The following is a 22864-nucleotide window of genomic DNA, read 5'->3' on the forward strand; positions in this document are numbered from 1 at the left end:
GGCTTCTTCAGGGGAGGAGGAGGGAATACCCCCCGCAACCCGAGTGCGAAACTCGGGGTTCTGTGGGCAGGAAAGCAGCCCGGGAAGCCGGGTCAGGAGCAGTGGGCGCGGGGGTCTCTCCGAGCGGTCGCCGCGGGGAGCAGAGGGCGCCCGGAGCAGCGCTCCCGGGCCGGACGGAGGCGGGAGAAAAGGAACCGGGGGCAGCGCCCCTGGAAGCGCCAGCGGGGAACGCGATGAACTTCCCCGATGGCCGAGAAGGTGCAGGTGCCCGGGGGAGGGCAGGGGCCGCCTGCATTGGGAAGGGGCCCTGGGCTTCCGGACAACCTCTCCCGGGACCTCTAAAACGCGGCCGGACGGCGGCTTTATCCTCCCACGTGCCAAGCCCCAAGGGACCAAGGTAACAAGTTTGGTCCCTAGAAGAAAAACACAACAGGAGCCTGGCTGGGTACCCAGAAACTGAGAGTAGCTCTCGGGCTTCCCAGGAGGCAGCTGGACCCTGGCGAGGGAAACAGGCCCACTGTGCCAACGCGTTACTACCGTATTCCTCTCATCCCTTCTTCACAGCTCCTGGCACTCTGCTGAGGTAAATCCACAGGCCGCTGTCCTTAAACAACACAGGAGGTATCATCCCACAGAGTAAACTCGGGGAAAGAAAAGAAAAGGAAAAAAAAATAGGGAACAAACCTTGGATTCAAATCAGAGAAGCCAAGAGATCATTATCTATGGGATTGAAACATTTGGAGCAATAAAACTTACTAAGAAGTTGCAATTGTAAAAACTCTGTTGCAGACACTGGGAAATAGTTTCTCCTTATAAAGAAGACCCAGACTAATGCTAAGAAACATCTGTCTTCAGATCTCCTTACAAGATACTGCCAAAATATTTTTCTTGTCTCCTGCAGACCAAGTACTTTTGTCACACCTTTTCTAACACAGCAAAGACTTCTACAACCCAGTTTATTTTCTGTTCTTTTTGCTAGCTTCTTAATTACTGCTATCTCGTACTTCTGCCACTTCCAGTCACTTCTGTTACTTTTTACTACTCCAGCAAGTATCTGATAGAAGTAACTTGTACCCACTTTCTACTTAACACCTTGCAGCTTTATCCATTTTTCCTCATCTTTTCAAGCAGATAAAACAGATTTCTGCAGCATTTTAAGATTTTACAGCTATGTTCAGAAGAGTATTTAACTTGGAGAAGAAATTTGCTTTTTCCTCAATAGTTCTAATTTTGAATGAGGTCAGGAAGATATTCCTGTAATAAAAGCAAGAACAACTTCTCCTTCCACAGGTACTTAACAAATTAAAAGTGAAAAAAAAAAAAAACAAACCAACAACTCACAGGGCAGGAACTACATATTAATTGGCTTTCCTGTGCTTGAGTTACTATTTATTCTAAACTGGCACCAGCAGTGATGCGCACAGGGAAGGAGTCTGCTGTACACAGAGTGTCTTGTTCGCTGCCCGTTTGCCCTCTGCCCCAGGAAATGCCCTCTGGACAGTCACACAAGCACAAGGAATAAGTTGTCTGGGGCAGCTCACCCACTCATTAAAAATTGGTTCAAAACCAAGGATTTTAAATCTCTTATTCTGAGTAACCAGCTGTCCTGCCCAAGCCTCACTTCCTTCAGAAATAATTTCACAGACATCAGATCTCAAGCATTCTTGAATAATTTATGGCCTGGAGGGTAACAAATCTTTTTCATGAATATCTGTAACCTCCTACTAATAAATAATTAACTGTCTGCTCATTAACAATACTAAGAATAAAAAGCATTAAATTTCACAACATGGAGTTTTTTTTTTTAACTTTTCCATTGAGTCTCCTTATATATTCCAGGAATGCTAAGATTTGATGTATCAAATGTTCCAATACTAAGAAATTCCAACTAATAACATGACCAATAAAATTTATTAAGTGTTATATTTACAACTATTTACATATCCCTTCCATAGATTAATATTAAAATAGACAATATACAATTTAAGAATTTTAATTCAAAGGCATTTTGTTGGAAAAAATAGGCTCTATTACGAGACCACCATATAAGAGCAAAAGGGTTTTTTTGTTTTACACAAAAATATTTTCAGTATAGGAAGTCATAGGTATGGCATTACAACAACGGACTAATATGAAGTATGATTTTGTAAATATTACAACAGTTTAGGTATCAGTTATTGAAGGGAAGGAGTTCAGAGTCCTGTGGAGCATGCAATACAGTTCAATCCTCTTACAGTTATGGTGATGAAACAAGCAGCTAAATCAAACGCATGCCATACAAAAAGGAACTGCCAACCAGGAACACACTACACTTAATAAAAACGACAACTTTGGTCCAATAAAACATTAGACAAAAACAGTTTTACAGTTAAAATATCTATTTTATACAGGTTTGAACATTAATTACAAGACTATTTACATTTGCACAATATGTATAAAATAAATTATTTAAAAATGAAGACAATATTACATCTTTTTCAAAAAAGAAATCTGTACAGTAATTTACAAAACATAATAAGATTGATTCTTTTCCTCCAAGTCTTACACTTTCTTCCACAGGCTTTCTCATCATTTTTCTGTGGGAGTTCAACTGTTACTGAAGTTTCATAATACAAAGCTTTATAGCACATTTTAAGTATCGTTTGCTTTTTGGTGGATGTTTTAGTTATTAACAGCTTCCAGCGCTGTAAACTCACCAGGTTTTGTCATCTTTTTCCGCAATAAGCCCTAAAGCTACAGGCAATTTTAAAACAGAGATAACAGCAGTTACTGGGAATCTGAATTTAAAATCAGCATCCATCTTCTGTGTTTGAACAAGTGTCTGTGCCACACTTCTCTGTAGGAACACCTGAATTATGGAGAAAGGTAGTATTCCACAGAATTAAGTGCTCTGTCTCAAAAGAAAAAATACCTTTTGTGCATCACTGCACCTCAGTCTCCAGCTGTCCACGGGGAGGGACGAGCCAGAACAGTGCTGGCTGTCATATGGGTGTCAGTTCAAAGTCATCATTAACATCAACAAGAGGAACATAAAACTCCTGAATTTCATAAATGCTGATAGATTTGTAGGTGGCAGGATCGAGCTCTTGCAGTTTAAGCTGCCACTCCAGTCTCTGCACTGCGTTCAGCGCCGCTGCTTCGTGCTGCTGCCTCATCAAAAGGCACGTCTGGTTTAAAATCGAGAAAGAAGTTATTGAAATATTTGAAAAAATACTATTGCAGCAAGTTTGAACATAGGAAATATCTCTTAAGAGCCTCTCTGCTGATAGTAAATAATTCCCCCAGTATATATTTGGAAATTTGCAGACTATTCCACTACACTACATGGCAACAAAAGTTAGGTTTTTTCTATACTGATAGACCTTCCTTTGCGTTGCCTCCACAGAAGCCCATGATACTGCACACAAACCTACTCTTTATTAATCTCATCTTCATGTTGACATTAATTTTGGTCTGGGTTTTTTTTTAAGTGGAAAAACCAAGAAGTGTACCTTTAATTTGTCAAATTTATCATCCACGTCCTGCAGCCATGACATGAACTGTCTTGCATTAAACCGATCCCTCACCGATGTTTTGCTATCATCAGTCTGCAAAAACCAAAAATTTATTAAAACCTGATGATTCAATCTGAAACATTAAAACACAAAACCTACCCTGTGGGACATAAACAGTAAACAATCCCACAAACACTGCTTCCCATGGAAAAACAGATTCAAAGTACAAAGGTATATGAAAATATAAATGTTGACCAACACTTCCTCTGTGAGCCAGCTGCTCACTAAAAATGGGTATTTTCAGATTTCCTCAAGCTATTTACTGTGCTCTGGTTTTGAAATTTAGAATGGGAGGCCTAAAGATTTACACCCTAAAGTCTTACCTAATAAAAGATCCTTCCACAAAATTACTGTCTCTCTTTTTTCTCTTTAAAATTCAGTATCAAGTCAATATCCCTCAAGGAAAAGCAAAAACATTAATAAAGGAAAAATTAAGCAGCTTCATTTAACTGACAAGTTACACAAGTACTGAAAGCAATTAAAAAATATTTCCACCATCACAATCCCCAAAAGGAGCTTAAAAAATTGAGCGGACCTGTATTACGTCCTGCTTAATGAAATAGTTTTATTTTTAATTCCAACTTTTTCAAAAGGATTTGGAATGTCACATCTGTCCACTGTGAAAAACTAGATCTACTCTATGCATAGTTCTAAAGCCAGACTATGCCAATCTAATATTTAAGTGATAACCACTAAATACAAGAAGCTGCTGTTCCTCTTTCAGAGAGAAAAGAAGACACTGCTGGAATTTGTACACTGTAGCAGAAGGAACAAAAAGAAGCCCAACCAAATGTGCAAAGATTGAACTTTCTAGAGAACAAAATTAGTATTTGCTAATGAGGTAACAGGAAAACTGCAGGATGCACTACAAGACAATGTTTTCTTATGCATCTACATTCTTCCCATTAAACAAATTTTAATCAAACCATCAAGCTGGTAGTATAAAACATTGATTTCAATTATAAAAAAAATATTTAATGATTTGCTGAACATTATATGCAATATAATTTCCTAAGAAAAATTACCACAGACTAAAACACAAAGTTGTTGAAGCAGTGAGGGGGAAGGAGAGGCATTTTATTGCTCTTGTTATTGTACAGATGGTAAAAAAAATGGTAGTACTTGGGGAGCACACCTCAACTTCTCCCCAACAAAGATTCCTTTTGTTTCATAAATTCAAATATGGAATCAGCTTACTTAAAACAAATTGTAAAATGTTAACTACAAAAATGCAGTTATGTGCACAACTCATGTATTCTCACCTCTAAAAAGCTCAAGGCCTATGAATTGGAGCAGAAATAAAGCAAAGGATATTCCAAATTTTGGAAGAGAAAAATTTTTGCCCTATCAGTTAGAAGTACTAAGGAAACGATGCTTTAACGATTTATCTGCGTGAAGCTTAAAATGAGACAATATAATCTCCATAAACTGCTATCTCCTGCTGAATCACCTTGTAGGGCATAGCTCTAGTTCTTTAAAGACAGGGGAAAAATGTAGTAACTGACTGAAAAAACACTGGAAGGTGCAATAATTCTATAAAGGGCTGCAGAACTAATGTAAAATCTCCCATATGTTGGAAATGTATGTGTTTCATTTTAAAATGCCCAACATCCAATGCACCAACACTTTTATTACACCCAAAACATCAACATTTCCTCCTTGCATTATGTGCTTCTTACAGCCACTCTAACAGGTGTCAAATGCTGGTTCTGTGTTTGCTAATTGGAAAAACTGTCCACAAAATACCAACACCATGAGATTATTTTATCTTAGAGATACAGCTGCAGCCAACTTTTGAGTGACAGTCCATACAACATACACAGATTGTGAAGCACATTTCTTATTTTATATGTTTTAATCAGGACTAAATACTCACACTGAACATGTAAATAACAGGGCACAAGTAAGTCATATGGAGTCTGAAGTAATTTTGAAAAAGGTTATTTCATCTGGTAGCATTCAACATTTCACTGCTGGTCATCTGTTTTTTATGGTACGGTTCTAGCAGCTGCCTTGTACAGAGGAGGGAAGTATAATGTGGATACATCCACAAACATCTCCAGAGTTCATAAACCAATTTCATCACTTCACACACTACTGCATTCCAATTATCTGGATTACTGGTAGATGTCATCTTCTATGCTGATAATTTCTTTGCTCTTGTTTAAGCTATATTTGTAAGCTTCAAAAACATGTTCTGTTTATGACTGAAATCTGTTTTTTATAACAAAATCAGCAGAGGAATGTTTTTATTTTATCCATCTCATAATTCCTGGACGTGAAAGAAAACGAGACATGGCAGAAAACAGAAAAAACACATACATACACCCATATCCTCCCATTACTGTACACCCAATGGAGGCCTAATATAAGTAACAACCTATCATGGGCATAATCTTAATTCCAGGCAAATCAACAACAATTTTGCTATGGGAACAGAATTCTCTCTGAATGCTTGAGCCAGGCTAGCAAGACCTTTTTGTCTGGAGCTGTGAAGGACAAATCTTTACCTGAGCATCCAGAGGCACGTTGTACACCTCAGCATCCAGGAGCACAGTGCAGGCACTGAAGGGCAGAGTTTGATTAGCCAAGGTCCTGGCTGCTCGGTAGTGAACACGTAAAACCTCTTGCTCATTAGAGACAATAAGCTTTTCCTAATTAAGATATCAACATACAGATATACATTTAGTAAGTTTAACATTCATACAAATGTCCACTAATTCAAACATATCTTTTCAGGGCTTACACTTTTGAACACTGTGAGAAATTGGATTCTGAAGGTAGGAGGGGTTGTTCTTCTAATCAAATAGGAAATTTCAATTTGATGATGCAAAGATTGTCCCATAGATGTCAGAACTGAAAACACCTTCTCCTTAGCCCCAACCTCCACTGATGGCTGAATTTTTCCACTTACTGAGGCATGTCCTGGTTAATGAAGGTGGTGAAAGATGAAAGGTAGGAGGAGCATAGGCTTAGAATACACATTTGTGAATGTTAACTGTATGAAGCCTTTTCTCCAGGCACAGTGGCCAAGCAAACTGAAGCAGAAATGCATTCTTTGCATAATTTTTTTTAAAAATAACATGCAGTAACTCCCTAAGTTCACATCTGCATAAATATTCTTTCCTAAACCGAGACAACAAAAATACAACTCACTTGACAAAACTTGACTTACAGCTCTATAAAGTGGATATAATTTGAACAACAGCCTATATGAAAAAAATAACTAGGAATATGCACAATTTTTAAGACACAGAAAAATGTTTGTATGTGTTTGCTGCTCTACAATAAAATGGCTTTAATTGTTATCAAAATAAAAAAGGCGCATTATAATATTATATTTCTTGTTTTTCAGAAAACAGCAAAAGAAAAACCCAAATTTTCCTTTGGTTAGAATCATAGAGTCTGTGCTGGAATGGACCTTAAAGATTATCTATCTACAACCCCCCAGCTGTGGGCAAGAACACCCTCCACTAGACCAGTTTGGTCAGGGCTCCAAACAGCCTGGCATTGAACACTGCCAGGGATGGGGCACCCACAGCTTCTCTGGGCAACCTGTTCCAGTGCCTCACCACCTCACAATAAAGAATTTTTCTTAATATCTAATCTAAATTTCTCTTCTTTTGGTTTACAACTGTACCTCCCCTTGTCTTACCACTATTTACCTGAGTTAAAAGTCACTTTGCCTCTTTTTTATAAGCTCCTTTAAGTACTGAAAAGCCCCAGTGAAGTCTCCCAGGAGCCTTCTCTTATCCAGGCTGAACAGCCTCAGCTTTCTCAGTCTGTTCTCCATAAGAGAGGTGCTCCAGCCCTCTCATCAGTTTCCTGGCCCTGCTCTGGACTCACTCCAACAGGTCCATGTCCTCTTTCTGCTGCGGACCCCAGGGCTGGATGCAGCACTCTAAGGGGGGGATGTCACACCAGAGCAGAGTAGAGGGACAGAATCCCTTCCCTTGCTCTGGTGGCCAAAGTATTTTTAGTTGCAACTGATTTCTTTTCACTCAGAACTTGAACCACGTTTACAATTTCTGTGCTGCTTATTTAATACTCTTCACTGAAATACTGAATTCAAGTAAAACCCCTCTCTCAGCTGGGTTTGTTAAGTCACATTGAAATTGTCAATTGAAAAAGTATCACACTGGGTTTGATGTGGCAGCTTCTTGTATAACTATGTGGAAATCCTTGTGATGCATCCATGTCAGAAAGGGGCCCTGTCTGTGCCCACAAGCTATCTGGCACACAATACTGGCATCTAAAGCTAGGTTACCAAGGAAAAAGGGCAACCTAAAACTAAAGAATACTCCTAAACCAGGAATATTTTCTCTATTTCTGTGCTCAAAATCAGTGATGATGACAGATGTAGCTCTAATACAACGTTAGGCAGTTTCTGAGCAGAATATTGCCAAAAAACATGTTTCAGTCATAGAGCCACACGTGTCTCCTCTCAATACAGAATTTACTCTATCTTCAGTCAATTTGATTCTGAAGTCTACAACCATCATTAGCTTTCAAAACTACAGTGTGAAGCTTCTGCCTCTAGGATAAATCTGGGACACAACTCAGAGCAATTAAAAGGAAAAAGCTGTCATCTTACCAACTTGAGGGTTCTGCAAACAGCTGTTCAAATCATTTTGCCCCCCCCCCCCCCTTCAAAGTTTCTCCAATTAATAAATTTGGCTAGAAAGAAGATTACTTCTAAACATTGTTAAATTAAGAAAAATGTAGTCTGTTTGTTGAAAAGGCAAAAAATCCTAAAGCTTAAATCCAGGACATAAAAAATAAATTATTCTCACCCTTTCAATACTGTGCTGTAAACGTAGTTTCATCCTTACAACCTCCTGTTGTTTAAATAGTTCCTTAAGTGGGTCCGACAGTGATGGAGGTGGTGTAATCTGTGGAAAAAGTTTTATAAGTAATATAGTGAATGTGTATTTCACATGTTTAGCATGGCTTATGTGATCTATTAAAAAAACCCCCAAGAAACAATAAGGCATTTTTAAAGAAAAATAATTTTACTTTTTACTTTCCATTAATTATGTGAATTCAATGTGTTTGCAGTGTTTACAGTAAAAGGTTTTAAGAATTCCATACCATAAAATTAATAAACCCAAGTGAAAACAGCATTTCAAGCTGTTTAGAGCTTTTAACCAGTCATTATCAACATTCCATAGCTATTCTTTTTAAAAGGCTATACTGTAGAATATAGTAAGAATACAACTTGCTTCCTGTTCTGAAGATTCTTTAAAGCACAGCTGTTCGTTTTGAGAAGATAAAAACTGCCTAGCAAAAAGTAAGTAAAAAAGTAAAATATTGCTAAAAAACCCCAAACCCCTTGATATATTCATACAACAGCCACAACATTTTATACTGCAAAAAGATAACCAGCCATACTCCTAATCTTGCAATCACACAGAACACAGGCAAGCACAAAAAGTAGACTAGAGACCCAGACAGTAGCTTGAAAAGGTGATTCTTCCTATCAGCTATTTAAGTAAGTTTTTTAAAAAACTTATTCCTTAGAAAGAAAGTAATTTAAAAAAATCAAATAGACTTGAGTGACATATCAATGCTGTTACTGATTTGCTATACTATAAACACTCTGCAACTTCAGTCAATTATAGTAAACAGCCAGAATTACTGTCTGGTCTGAGCTGTATGAAAAACACTGACAAGGCACCTGGAGCCCTCCTGGCAACTGCAGAAATCAGATGCTTTTTCAGAAGTAAATAATAAACTTCTTGGCAGTTTTAAGGCTCCTCCCAAAGTTCACTTTCCTTTGTGCCAGTTCTATCTGACAATTCAGCATGTGTTTTAACACCTGACAGATGTAAGAGCACTGATACTGCTTTGCAAAGACTCATTCAAACTACATGAAACACTGGCTACTACTGCTGATACTCAAAACCCACAGCTCTAATACATACCTGCAGTTACTACTCATACCTAACACAAGCAGAAAGATAAATAACTCTTTTCAATAAAATAGATCCTTCAACTGTCAAGAAGTAATAAATCCATTATGGAAATACAGATATACTGTAGGTTAAACTAGACTTTTAGTATCAATCTTGCAACTATACATTCCAGTAACAAAGTGATTTATCTACCAGAAATGCTTGAATTAGTATTATATTGGAAAATTATTTCAGGATAATTTTTTTCCCAATTGGAAGTTAGCCAATGTCTCTGGAATTATAGGACATAATCTGAATAACTGATTGCAGTTAATTCCTTAAATTATTATATTGCATAAAATGATGTTCAACTCCTTCAAACTACAAAACAAGATACACTTCATTTCACTTAGTGAAAAAAATTTGGTTCTCAAACCAGTCACATTTATGGCATATGCCATTTTGTGTAAAACAGCAATATTAAAAACAAATACACCTCCTATAGTATATTTTTCCTGAAGACTTTGCATTCATGATACAGTACAATAGTGCTGTCAGAGTCTTTCAATAAAAATAAGACAAGATGCTTGTAAATAATACCAAGCATTAATTTTAATAAACCCAAAACATCTCCCAACATCTCCATTGTTTTGCTTACAGGAAAGCACACAGATAAGAAGCAAAACACAGTATCTAAATAAGCTTTGGGTTTATGCACCTGGATTTTCCAGAAATAAAAATTTCAGAGCTGGCAAGCATCCATATCACTTGAACAATTTCACAGCATCACAGAATGGTCTGGGAAGGAAGGACAGAATGGTCTGGGTAGGAAGGGACCTCAGGGGTCATGGAGTTCCAAGCCCCCTGCCATGTGCAGGGATGCCACCCCCTAGACCATGTTACTCAAGGCCCCATCCAATCTGGCACTGAACACTTCCAGGGATGAGGCATCCACAGCTTCTCTTGGCAACCTGCTCCAGTGTCTCACCACTCTCACAGTGAAGAATTTTTTCCTACTACCTAATCTAAACCTGCCTCTCTCTCACTTTGAAGCCATTCACCCTTGTAATGTCACTACATTCCAAATATTTTAAAAATGTTATTCCCTTAAATTTACAGACAGTTTAATTGTGCAACAGAAATAAGAATCAACATCATAGAAATAATCTGACAATGAGCTGATCATTTGTGTGGACTTTTATTTAAACATGTAGAACTCTCTTTCAGCAGATTATATTCAGCCCTGAACACAGATTATGTTCAGACTTGTGTGACACTGACAGGTCTCCATGACTCCAGAGATCCCAATTGCCACTGGATAAATTCATAAACTCTTCACTCCCACCCAGCTCAGCACCACCTGCCAAAATGTACACCTAAATACTACGTTTGGTTACAGACATTTATGGAATTTTCTGTTTTTTCCTCTCTTCTTGGAAACTTGGGAAGAGTGAGCCTCAGATCCTTAGGAGTCTGAACACAGGATGTGGGCAGTTGCACACCACCTGCTGGAAATCCCAGCTTGTGAACCAGCACTGGATTCAGACAAAGGAAATTGGTTTCTTTGAGACCAAAAGGTCTGACTTAAAGGCTCTGAGGCAGGAACAGCCAGAGGAGCCTCCTGGACCTTCTAGTCAAAGAAACTATGACTAAAGAGAACACAAAAAACTGTCTAGGGAAAATACAAACACATAAGCTGGACTTGCAAGAACAGAGCATGAAACTGAACACCACAAAAAAAAGGTGCCCTCTGTTTTTGCATAACCAAGTATCAAACTATTTTAAGGGCCCAGACTCCATACAGAAGAGAGGGAAACAAAGGGGCCCTGCCTGCTTCAGAGAATTCTCTTTTCCCAGTCTGAGAAATGACCCAGAAAAGCCAGACAGATCTTGGCCTTGTGCCTCTGCTCCACCTCCTTTGGAGCCAGCCATTAGAGCAGGTTTGATTGGCCAGAGCTCATGTTCAAGGCATGCCCTTCCCATCTCCCAACACATCAAAATCCATCAGCAACTTTCCTGCAGGCCTTGCATGCTTTGAAACGAATACAGCTACAGCATCAACTCTTCACTCTATAAACCTTCAATCCTCATTTTGCTGCTACAAACCTCCACTTTTCTATGTCATCCAAACAACTGGCCTACTCTCATGCTCTATTTCATGCATTTTGAAAACATGTTTCTGGTAACACCCCTAAAATTAGATCTTACTACTTGAGTTTCTACAGCAATGCCAGGGAGACTGGACAGAATCCCCTTTATGAGAAACACATCTGAAAGATAGGCACAGGAGGCTGGCAGTGAACCATCCTGGCACCTCCTCTCAGGAAACAATACAGATAAAGATGACTGAACCCTGTAGAACATGGAATAACCTGAAAGGCAACAGAGCCAAGTACAATTGAAATTTCTCTGTTAGAAGATTTAGATTTGTTTCCTTCTATTTTGAACTGACCTGATGTGTCCTACCTTATGTTTTGTATTTGTACTGGTGAGAGGGAAGCCGTAATTCATACATGAATATCCTCACAGCCTTAGGTGATCCAGGTTGTAAATTACAATATATAAACAAGGCTGTGGAAACAAGGTTTCAGCACACCATCTCCTGGTTCCCACCTACAGCATGTCTGAAGTTCATCAGATAAACTACAGTGCATCATTAAAATTCCAATGCAGAGAACAGTAAACACACTGCTCCATACACCAACCATTCCCAGTTTTAGAGTGTCAGAGCTAAATAAATATACAGTCTCCACACAGACCTACAGAAAGGATATCTGTAACACAGGAATAATTAAAGAAAGAGTATCTACTTTCTCTCTATGTAAATTGATGAGGCAAAAATTTGGTTAACAGAGAATCATTAGAGAATTGAAGGAAAAAACTGCAAAACAAACATGACAAAAAGGTATTTTTACAGTTGCTCATTAAATTCTGCATTATAGGCATAACAACATGCTATTAATATTTCAGAGAGACAAAGCCTAGTCTTTATTTTCACTTTGTTGGACAATGTGTACAAGAAACAAACACTCATTTCTGAGAATGAAATGATCCTTAGTTTAGCAATTCTCCTGTTTATGGTACTTGTAACAGGAATTATTATGATTGTGATTTTCAATGGTGACAAAATAAAATCATTACATTGTGTACACAAGCCAATTCTGCCAGTAAGTTAAATCTGAAATATTACTGATGTTTTAAACAGTATTTTTTTCTGAAAGGAAACCTAAGAAGTTTTATCAAAATTGTACATTTACACAAGTGACAGTAATTAAATAAAGCACTTAGTCGCATTGGAGATTTTTCAGACAAACGAAACTGAATTGCTTAGAGTATCTTCTTATTTAGAGCAAAACTCATGCTTTTTCTTACACTTTAATTCTAATGAAAATAATCACCAATTTTCTAATAATTTATTTTGGCTTCTCAAACTTTATCTTCTTCCTTTTTAGGAACTTGAAATAAAAAGTTCCACCTGTTCTCTCTACATCTGTAGAATATTACCAGGAGCATCAAAGCATATACAAAACAATTAACTGTTCAAAATATCATTACCATCAGAACATGCATGTGTAAGGAAGCAAACCAGAAATCTAAATGAGACAAAAATCAGTAACTACAATCCTTCAATTACATACTTACGTTTTATCAACTTTTTTAAAAGAGGGGTTTTTTTTCAACAGTAATTAAAAGCCATTGAGAATAGGAAGCACACATCCATCTCTGCTATTTTCTGAACCTGTTACCTGAGATTTTGCTCTCTAATACCTAAATTTATTTTCATTAACTGCAGAGTTCCTATTACACACAGCAATAGAGGTACGAAGTAATTATAAGGCAGTGCTTTAATATCAAAAGCTCTGCCCTCCTTATGGTGTCTACACACACATTGCCATTTATGACTGGGAATTGAATTCTATTGCTCAGGTAGAAGATGGGCCAGGAAAAAATATATTCCATGCCTCTCTACTTTCCACTTATCCCAAATTAAGCACTGAAGTGTGATGCCAAAGCAGTAAGCTGTAGCTTGGAAACAGTATGTACTTGACTAGCAGCAGCTTTAAAAAAAATTTAAATCTGTGTCTCCAGTGATAAAGATGTTACAGAAGCTGCAACAGCTACTGAGAAAGATTTGCAGACTTGGGAAGGCTGACAGCCTGGTACATCGTGGTAAAGCTTACCTACACCCTGGTTCACCTACAGACCTTGCAAAAGGTCCTACCCACATCTTTCCTCAGACTGTAACTGGCCTAGTAATTCCCAAAAAATGAGAACAAACAGCTTGTACAGGGAATTAAGACTAGCTGCATAATGAAGCAAACATTTTAAAATTTACACATTAAACTTCCATTCACTATGTCATCAAAGAAATCCTCAACTCTACTGGAAAAAGCTAAAGCTTTTTACTCTTAAGTAAGGGTGAGTTACCTTAGATGAGCTGACATTGTAACTTGACCATTCTAAAATGGAGAGCTTAGACCTAAACAAGTGTCTCTGAATGACAGATGTTCTTCAGTAAAAAGGAAAAAAAACCCTTGACATTATTTAATAAAATTATGAACACTTTAGATTGATGGATTACAAAAGCCAGGGCACAGCAGATTACATCTGCTGCTTTTGAGATAGCTGGCAGGCACTCTCCTGCTTAAAACATTTGGCAACAGACTTGGTATTTTGAAGCACTGCATGTCCACCCCCCTCCAAATGAAACAGCTTTGACTAATTAGTTTTAACAAAATTATTGACAGCAGAAATTCAGAGAAGCTCTGAATAATTTACTTCACATTCTGAAAGAGCAGGCTTTACATACGTTGAAATATAGTACTTGTCTGTGTGCCCTTGACAGGTGTCATACATGGTTTGTCTCACAGTGACTGTGAAACCACTGTTTGTATTTCCAGTGAATAGGGCTTTTACATATGATGCTATTAATCAATATTAGTTAGACATAGGTCAACTTACTGCTTCCAGCAGAATATTCAGAAGCAAGTTAGGAAGAATATGGAAGTTACAAAAACAAAACTAAAACATGCCTTTCATTGCAGTGCATATTGAAAGACCACGTTACTTACAGTTGGGATGCATATCTTGCTCAGGGGATTGCCATCCAGCAGGTAGGAGCCATTGAAGGTCACATATTCATCGTAATATTGAGGTGCCTGAGGAATAACACTGCACAGCAATTTACGCTTCTCCTCTATTTTCTTCCTTATGTGCAAGTATTCAAAATAGGGGTTTGCTCTCTCAGAACTGTACGGCTGAATCTCCTCAAGTTTCAAAGAATCAACAATAGCTGCCAATGACTGCTGGGTTTTCTCCTTGGCCTGCAGCAAAGAAGGGTTCGCTTGTACAGGCTGAGGCACGCGTGACACCTTCCTTTTACGTGGATGATGTACCTGAGCATCATCATCCTCAGTTAATCTAATTCTTGCTTTCATAGATGCTGACGATTCAGACTCTTTTTCTGATGTTTGTGTACAGCAAAGAGGATTCTGCTTGCCCTGGTTAGCAAGCAAATTTGCTCTGTTCCTTGTGATTCTTTGAGGTACTTCTTGCTGTTCCATCTTCTGATCCTCAGCAACTTCTTCTTCTACTTTAACTATTTGGCTGTATTTATGCACCTCTTCCTGTGTAATCTGTTGTGAACTATTTTCCAAATTTGATATAGAGGAGTACTGTGGTGGATCATCCACCAACACATTTTCTCTGTCTGCAGTGCAGGGGCTTTTATTAACCAATTCATTTGTAATTCCCTTTGACATTCCTGAACTTAGTTCACAGAGATCAACATTGGCTTTACTATCAACAACATGCACAGAGACCAACTTTTCTTGTTGGTCTTTTTCATTTCTAATATCTGAAGTATCTGCTGTGTTACCATCCACTTCACTCAGGGCATTCTTACAAACAACTCTACTGAGTGAGTTCACGTTTAACTGTGAACTGCAATCACTTTCAGGAGTATCCTTCTCTAATGGTAAATCATTCACCTTTTCATAGCTCTGTGAAACATCTTTTGCAGAGCTCTCAGAATATACAGCCACGGGTGCATCAGTCTTCCTAAAGTTTGAAGGGAAGAAAGCGTTTTCCAGCTCTCTGGTACTAGTAGTATCTGTTTCCAAAGGAGAAGTTGCAGTCTGAACTACATTTTGCTGCTGTACTAATGATGAATCTTGACTGATAATGCCTGGTAAAGAAACGTGTTTTGACACAACTGGAAGTGGCTGGATAGGCAAAGAACAAGGCGACTGTGAAGGCAAAATTGATGCAGATTCTTGAGAACTGGAACTTCCTTTAATTTCAGAGTGCTGAGGCAAAAATTCAGATACTTGTTGCTCTTTTAACGTCCTGCTCTCAGAATTATGCACTGCTATAATGCTTTTAGCATCTTGCTCTGGTACACCACAGCCTGAGCTGCTGAAGTCATTGTTTAATGAGTTAAGTCTGTCAAAAGGCACATCCCACGGTTTGGTTTGCTGAGTCACACCACTTTGACTACATGGCTCTAAATGCATGTTAGAGTCTTCCAAAGGGCTCATCTGAGCAGTATCTTTAATGGTGCTTGTCCCCGTTGTTGCCTGCTTGCTGCTAACAGCTCTGTTGGGAGATGATGTGAAGTTTGACTGCAGAACAGCCACACTGCTTTGAAAATCTCTTTCAAGCGCGCTGCACAGTAGCTCTGGTTTAGGAGAAGTGCTATTGCAAATCTGAACTGACGGCAGAGCATTCTGGTTGTTTTCTTCTGATGTTCGAGGCTGTTTGCTATGCTCAGAAACTGCAGCAGGCATGCTGCATCTTCGAACCTCTATAACAGGCCTACACTCATTTAAAACCAACTTAACATCTTCAGCAGATGCTGATCTAACATACATTTGTGGGAGCCTGTTCGTGAAAGGCGGCTTAATACGATCTGGCAACTCAGCAAGACCATCGGCCTCTTTTTCCACAAGGGCTGGTGATTTGGCACTTGCCAAAAATGGTGACTGTGAAAAAGACATTTGGGAATCGGAACCTTCTGGCATAAAGTCTGAATCATATTCGATTACAGGCCTTGGAGTAGTAACTGTGGTATGGCAAGAATCCTCAGAGCTTGCAACAGAAACCATGGACACGGACCTGGAGCTCAGCCCCATCTTTTCACTTTCCGATTTGGGGGATCTGTTTAAATTATCTAAAACCAATGAAGCCTTTGCAACATTGACACTTCTTGTATCTACTGACTGTGATCTATTACTTGTAGCATCTTTCTGCTGTTTTTCCTTCACACAAACATCTGGCAACTCGGAACTTTTTGAACGAATCAGTTCTTTGCCTTTTACCTCAGCAAATGAGTGTTTGGGTTTTTCCTTCATTTTGTTATGCTCTGAACAAGTGCGGTTTCTCAAACGTTCCTTCTCTTTCTGTTTTATTTTTTCTTTATGCTTTCTATGCCACTGCTCTATTTCCAGATCTTTAAGGCTAAGCATTCTTTCGAAACTAGTTTGCATTAAATCATCGTTGACTAATCTTTTTTCTTTAGGTCGAGCATCCTTCGATGCAGGAGCTGGTTTAGGCTTAAGTTTCTCATGTTCAAGTTTTAGTTTAAGCAAACTACTTTGATGCAGTTTATCTTTGTGCTTATCCCTCTCTTTGTATCTGTCTATATCTTTATCTTTTTTATCTTTCTCTCTACCATCTGGAGTTTTCAACAAATCATCTTTTGGTTTTTCTTTCAAAGATGACAGTTTGTCATGAACTGTTTTACTACTTTCAGTAATAGGGCATCTTCTTTCCTCTTGCATATGTTTTGAGCTTGCTAATGATGAGGTCTCCTTGTCTTTGGATTTGTCTTTTTTTTCAAATTCCTTTTCTTTAGTTCTATTTTTTTCTGATTTAGTATATTCAGATTCTTTTTCAGACTGTTTGACTTTTCTTTCAGTACAGTGTTTTTCTTTGCTTTCGGCCCAGTGTCTGTCTTTATCAGCCTTTTCTTTATCATGCTTCTTATCAGTTTTTTCTTTATTTCTTTCCTTGTCATCAACTTTTTTAAGAGCACCCATGCTTTTTACTTTATCATTTTCCTTATGGCACCTTTCTGCTTGCTGAAAACTGCACTTCTCCTTTACTTTCTCAGTATTCTCATTTACTTCTGCTTTATCTTTCTCCATTTTGTATTCATGCTTTAACTTTTTTTCTTTTTCTCCATGTTTTCTTTCTATCTTTTCAAAATCTTTTTCTTTGATTGAGAGTCGCTTTTCTGTCTTCTCTTTATTTTCCTTTAAATTCTTCTCCTGCTTTTCAGTATCTGTTTCTCTTTCTACTATATGTATGCTGGCTGCCTCATCTTTAACACCAAAACAGAACAATTCAATTTCTTTATCTGCAAGCGTAACTTCTTTTTCTTCTTTTGTATCTTTTGTTTTTTCATCCTTGAGAAACTTCTCATTTTCCTTTTTGCTCTTCTCTTTTTCTCTCTCATCTTTAATACTTCTCTCTTTCTGGAACTGTCTCTCCTTAACTAACTTATCTTCTTTTGCCACATTTTTTTCTAGCTTTGATCTTCTGTCTGAAGAAAGAGATTCATGTTCTGTGTTTATCAAAGTATCATCATTTTCATCACTTTTGAAAAAGTTCTCTTTCCAAAATTCTCTGTCAAACTCAATACTTCTTTGAACCTCTTTACCAGTATCTTTATGTTTCTGTTTCTCTCTCTCCCCATCCTGTTCCTTTTTGTGCTTTTCCTTTTCTTTTTCTTTGTGCTTTAATTTATGCTTTTTAAGTGTTTTACCTTCCTTGTCAATTTTTCTCAAAGTATATTCTGAATTCTCAAATGTTGAGCTATTATCTTCCTCTTTAATTTTAGGACTAGATTTTTCACCAAATTCCAAGTGAAAATCCTTTTGATGATGCTTGCTTTTTTCTTTGTGCTTGCAAGATTTGCCACTAGAACTTTCTACTAGATAATCAGAATCAGTGTTGTGATCATACCGAACTAATTCAGATTGCAGTGTTATTTCAGAACCTCCTGGTGATAAGCAAGTTTTGGTGTTTTCTTGCTTTAATGGTATTGACTGCTTTTCACTTAACCCACAAGGATGCTTTGGAGATTTTCCAGCAGTGATATGAAACAGATGTAAAGAAGAATCTTCTTTTGAGGTAAAAGACTTCTTAAAGGTTTCTTCCTCTCTAGCTTTATCTAAAGAATCTAACCCAGAAGTAGCTATATTTGTTACTCTAGCATTTTCTTTTTCTTGCTTTACTTCTTGATTCTCTTTATTTTTGCTTTGATTTTTTACTTTCCTTTTAACTTTGCCCTTTTGCTTGTGCTCGTTTGTAACCATATATTCTTTCTTTGCTCTGACATCAGAATTTGATGTCTCTGAAACAGAGCAAGGAGAGACCATTTTCTTGTCCTGCATTATTTCTTCATCTGAACTTTCAGAACTTGAATACAGAACTCTAGAGGGTTTCTGCTTTTTGTTTTTGAATGATTTTGAAAAGACAACTTTTTCTTGTTTCACAAATAAGCTGGTCTTTTCAACTTCAGTCTCATCTTCTTTCCTTGGGTCTTTTCTAAGAACATGTTTGTCATCAATCATTTTTTTCATTTCATCTTCATCATCGTCTTTGAACTCATACTCATCTAGAGCAGATGGAAGGGGTGCCTTACTAGGGACCGTTTGTTTGCTGTTGTTGGCTACTGAGTCCTTTTCTGCTTCTGAATCAACATTCCCATCTACACTGGAAGGATTTACAGATGGAGCTTCTTCAGAATCTAGAGTAAGGAAAGCAAAAATTGAAATTGAAAAAAGTCAAATTGAATCCTGATGGGACACTTGTCATACCTCAGGACAGAAGAGTTGAGTTCAGCAGTCACCTCTTTACAAATGAAAAAAGAATAGAACCTATCTTAAACACACAGCAAAACTTCTCACTAGAATTAAGCTTTTTAAGAGAAAACAAAAGGTCTTGAAATCAAAGTTCTCCCCTTCCTTTACAGCTCTCACTTAGGCACGTAAAAATACAAAATAACATTTATATCTAATAAAAGTAATGCAGTTTAAATTTTGAAAACTTCACCTATTGTGCATAATTGCTGTATAACCTGACTCTTTCTAAAGGACAATACCCTACACAGATTGTTGAGAAATCAGTTGCTGAATAGTAACAAGTTTCTATTACACATATGTAAAAATATTTGTCTTAAGATCAATGCTTTCACTAAGCTGAAGTTGATTCTGTGAAGTGATGCCACAACTGTCCCTTACAACAGAAGGACCACACACTGTATTTCAGGTTATTCTAATGCCAAAAAAGTTAACACTACATCAGAACATAGGGCAATGTGACTTTTTTTCCTTGAAGTATACCGAAACTTTGACTAGGAAATATTCCTAGGGTGTTGCGTTTTATGTAGAGAAACCAACTTTTACAATCATGTGACATGATGTTCTTTTTCATGTGCTTTTCACAGACCACAGAATGGCTGAGGTTGGAAGAGACCTCTGGAGATCATCTTATTCAACCCACCCTGCTCACGCAGGGATACCCAGAGCCAACTCCCCAGGACAACACCCAGAAAGCTTTTGAATTATCTCCAAGGACGGAGACTCCACAGCCTCCCTGGACAACCCTTGCCACTGCTTGGTCATCCTCACAGTGAAAAAAATGTTTCCTGCTGTTCAGAGGGAACTTCCTGTGTTTCACTGTGTGCCCCCTGCCTCCGGTCCTGTCACTGTGCACAAGTGACAAGAGCCCAGGTCTGTCCTCTTTGCAACCTCCCCTCAGGTATTTTTATGCATCAACAAGATTCCCCTGAGCCTTTGCTTTTCCAGGCTCTTTGTCATGTTCCTGGCCCTTCCCTGGGGACTCCCCATGATGTCAATGTCTCTCCTGTACTGGGGAGCCCACACCTGGACCCAGCACTGCAGCTGTGGCCTCACCAGTGCTGAGCAGAGGGGGAGGATCACCTCCATCAGCCTGCTGGCAACATTCCTCCTACTGCAGCCTGGGACACCACTGGCCTTCTCTGCAGCAAGGGCACATTGCTGGCTCATGGTCAAGCTGGTGTTGTTCAGCATGAGCCAGGGCTTTTTCTGCAAAGCTGCTTTTCCAGCTGGTCAGATCCCAATCTGCACAGCTACTTGGATGTTTGCTCCTCCCCAGCTGCAGGACTTTGCACTTCCCCCTGCTGAACTACATGAGATTCCCACGAGCCCACTTCTCCAACATGGTAAGATTCCTCTGGATGGCAGCACAACTCTCTGATGCACCACCCACTCCTCCTCAGAATCCCCAGTTCTGTGTCATTAGGAAACTTCCCATTGGAACACTCTACCCCAGCTATTAATGAAGGTGTTAAACAGGATTGGACACAGTACTGATCCAAACTACAGAGGCAGTTACTGGTCTCCAAATAAACCTTGTGCCACTAATCACCACCATTCTGGCCTAGATGTTCAGCCAGTTTTCAATCCACCTCATTTCTTTTATCTAAAAGATTCTGAATTGTTGAATATTCTGTGAAAGCCAAATGAAAAGTTCCTGTCTGATACTCAAGTAAGTTACTCATGATCAAGAATCTTTTGCTTCTGAGGAGGCAACAGAATTCCTTCTGTGCTCCAAGAGGTGTTACATACTCCTCAATCTGCAGGAACACAGGAGAGACCAAGAATTACTGCCTCCCCTTCAGCAACTTACTTACCTGGTCACCCACAGAAACCAATGGTCCCACCCACTGGCATGACCTTTTCTACACTGAGTAACTAAGTTACACCCATGTGAAACACTGACTTCTGATTGATCTACTAAAGATGGGAAGTGACTTTGGGGATATTTTTCACCATGAAACAAACCATCTCAGAAACACACTGTATCATAAAAAATATGGTATTTTCCTCTATATCTTTCTCTGGTAAAATCATCATTCTGATATTGAGTTGATCTGCAAAGTGGGAATGGCTTACTAAAGACAGAGAGAAAAGTAAAAAAAAAAAAAAAAAAAAAAAATCAGAATATACATTTCAGGTAATTCAATTGAGAAATTTAACAAATGACCTCTAAAATATAAGTGAAAGGGAACCTTAGCAATATCAATTGTTACCTGCAGCAAGCCTTAATAGCTTACACTACATAAAATATTAAGGCCACTCAAACTTAGGTGAAATGATGCATTAAGTATGCAATTAAATAGCTACTTTTACCTGAGCAACTGTCCTCGTCATCAGAGATGGGCACCTCTCTTTTTAATAGCATTTCCAATTCTTCAGTTTCAGCAACATCAACAGGCCTTTCCCCGTGCTTATTGGCTTGAAATGGATTTCCACCATGTCGAAGCAATAGCTTCACAATCTGCAGCATTAAATAAATCAACTTTGAGGTTATCCATAACATGTTACTTGACCAGCATAAAAAAAACCCCGCTGCAAATGAAATGTAAGTAACACGATATGTGATCCTAAGTCCTATCTATGATACTGAGACTGGAAAGCAAGACTTCAGCAACTAAAATGTAAAGTCTAAGCAGTGCATACAGTCTGCTCTGTAAAGGAGGTGAAGGGGAAGAGTAGAGACAGTTGCCCTTTGTTACACAGCATCATTATAAAAGAAAGAAACAGGGGCCTTTGTTCTTGCTGTTCTAGCGTTTCTTCACACCATTTATCTGGTTCCCCACCTACCAGGCTCTTTACTCCTCTGCAGCTGATTCACCCTCTTGCTCCAAATTTTATTCCACTTCAATAAGGAACAGATAAACTTTTGCAAATCACAGTACTATTGGTTTCCCCAGCAGTTCCAAAAAGCCCTGACAGAGATCCAAGTATCTTAGTGGAGGAACAAAGCACCCCACCAGCAACTACATGCAATAAATCAAAATCATCAACTTCTCCATCATCAAATGCAACAATTTGTTAATATTACAGTGAATCCAAGGCCACTGCATTAGCACAGTGTCCAGTATTACTTTTTTTCCCTATGTATAAAGAATGTGGAAATTCAGCAGACAGTGATACCTTAACAGGAAGCTTCAGAATTATTCTGGTACATAATGCCAGTGAGATGGCCACAGGTACCTGTACTGGTATCAGATAAGCAAGAGGTCCTGTTCTCCAAGACTCTACAACAACTCTATGAAATCGTGATCTAAAGACCCAATTTGTTTACATACCTAAAAAACCAGTTACTAAACAGCTAATAAAAAATTCCCAACAGATTATGATAATTAATTTCTCTCTTTTCCAGAAAAGCCTTTCAAACTGAACATCTTGTTTGCAAGGCGTACTTGATTTAAGGATGTATTCTATCTTTTGCTTTATACAACAGATCGCATACCCAGTAATGAAATCAAGGAGATATAAAGGGAAAGCAGAGTCATTTCTGCATCTTATTAGCAGAAATCAAGAACAATTTGAAAGTTAATGTAAAGCACCTACAGATCTC

The 22864-nt window shown here is 38.4% G+C and overlaps 1 protein-coding gene across 3 annotated transcripts in view; it reads right to left on the reverse strand.

The window, feature by feature from the left end:
- Positions 1 to 1892: 1892 nt before the first annotated feature.
- Positions 1893 to 22864, reverse strand: part of ANKRD12 (ankyrin repeat domain 12) — a 59577-nt gene continuing 38605 nt past the window's right edge. For all 3 annotated transcript variants that reach the window (XM_054631156.2, XM_054631184.2, XM_054631199.2), the window contains 6 exons: positions 21631 to 21778; positions 14521 to 19202; positions 8348 to 8446; positions 6065 to 6208; positions 3492 to 3587; positions 1893 to 3167 (listed from right to left, as the gene is read on the reverse strand). In XM_054631156.2, coding sequence (XP_054487131.2) covers positions 2982 to 3167; positions 3492 to 3587; positions 6065 to 6208; positions 8348 to 8446; positions 14521 to 19202; positions 21631 to 21778 — 5355 coding nt within the window. In that variant the 3' untranslated portion in view covers positions 1893 to 2981. The remainder of the gene's footprint in view (positions 3168 to 3491; positions 3588 to 6064; positions 6209 to 8347; positions 8447 to 14520; positions 19203 to 21630; positions 21779 to 22864) is intronic.

This window comes from Agelaius phoeniceus, chromosome 1, assembly GCF_051311805.1.
Source record: "Agelaius phoeniceus isolate bAgePho1 chromosome 1, bAgePho1.hap1, whole genome shotgun sequence".
NCBI lineage: Eukaryota > Metazoa > Chordata > Aves > Passeriformes > Icteridae > Agelaius > Agelaius phoeniceus.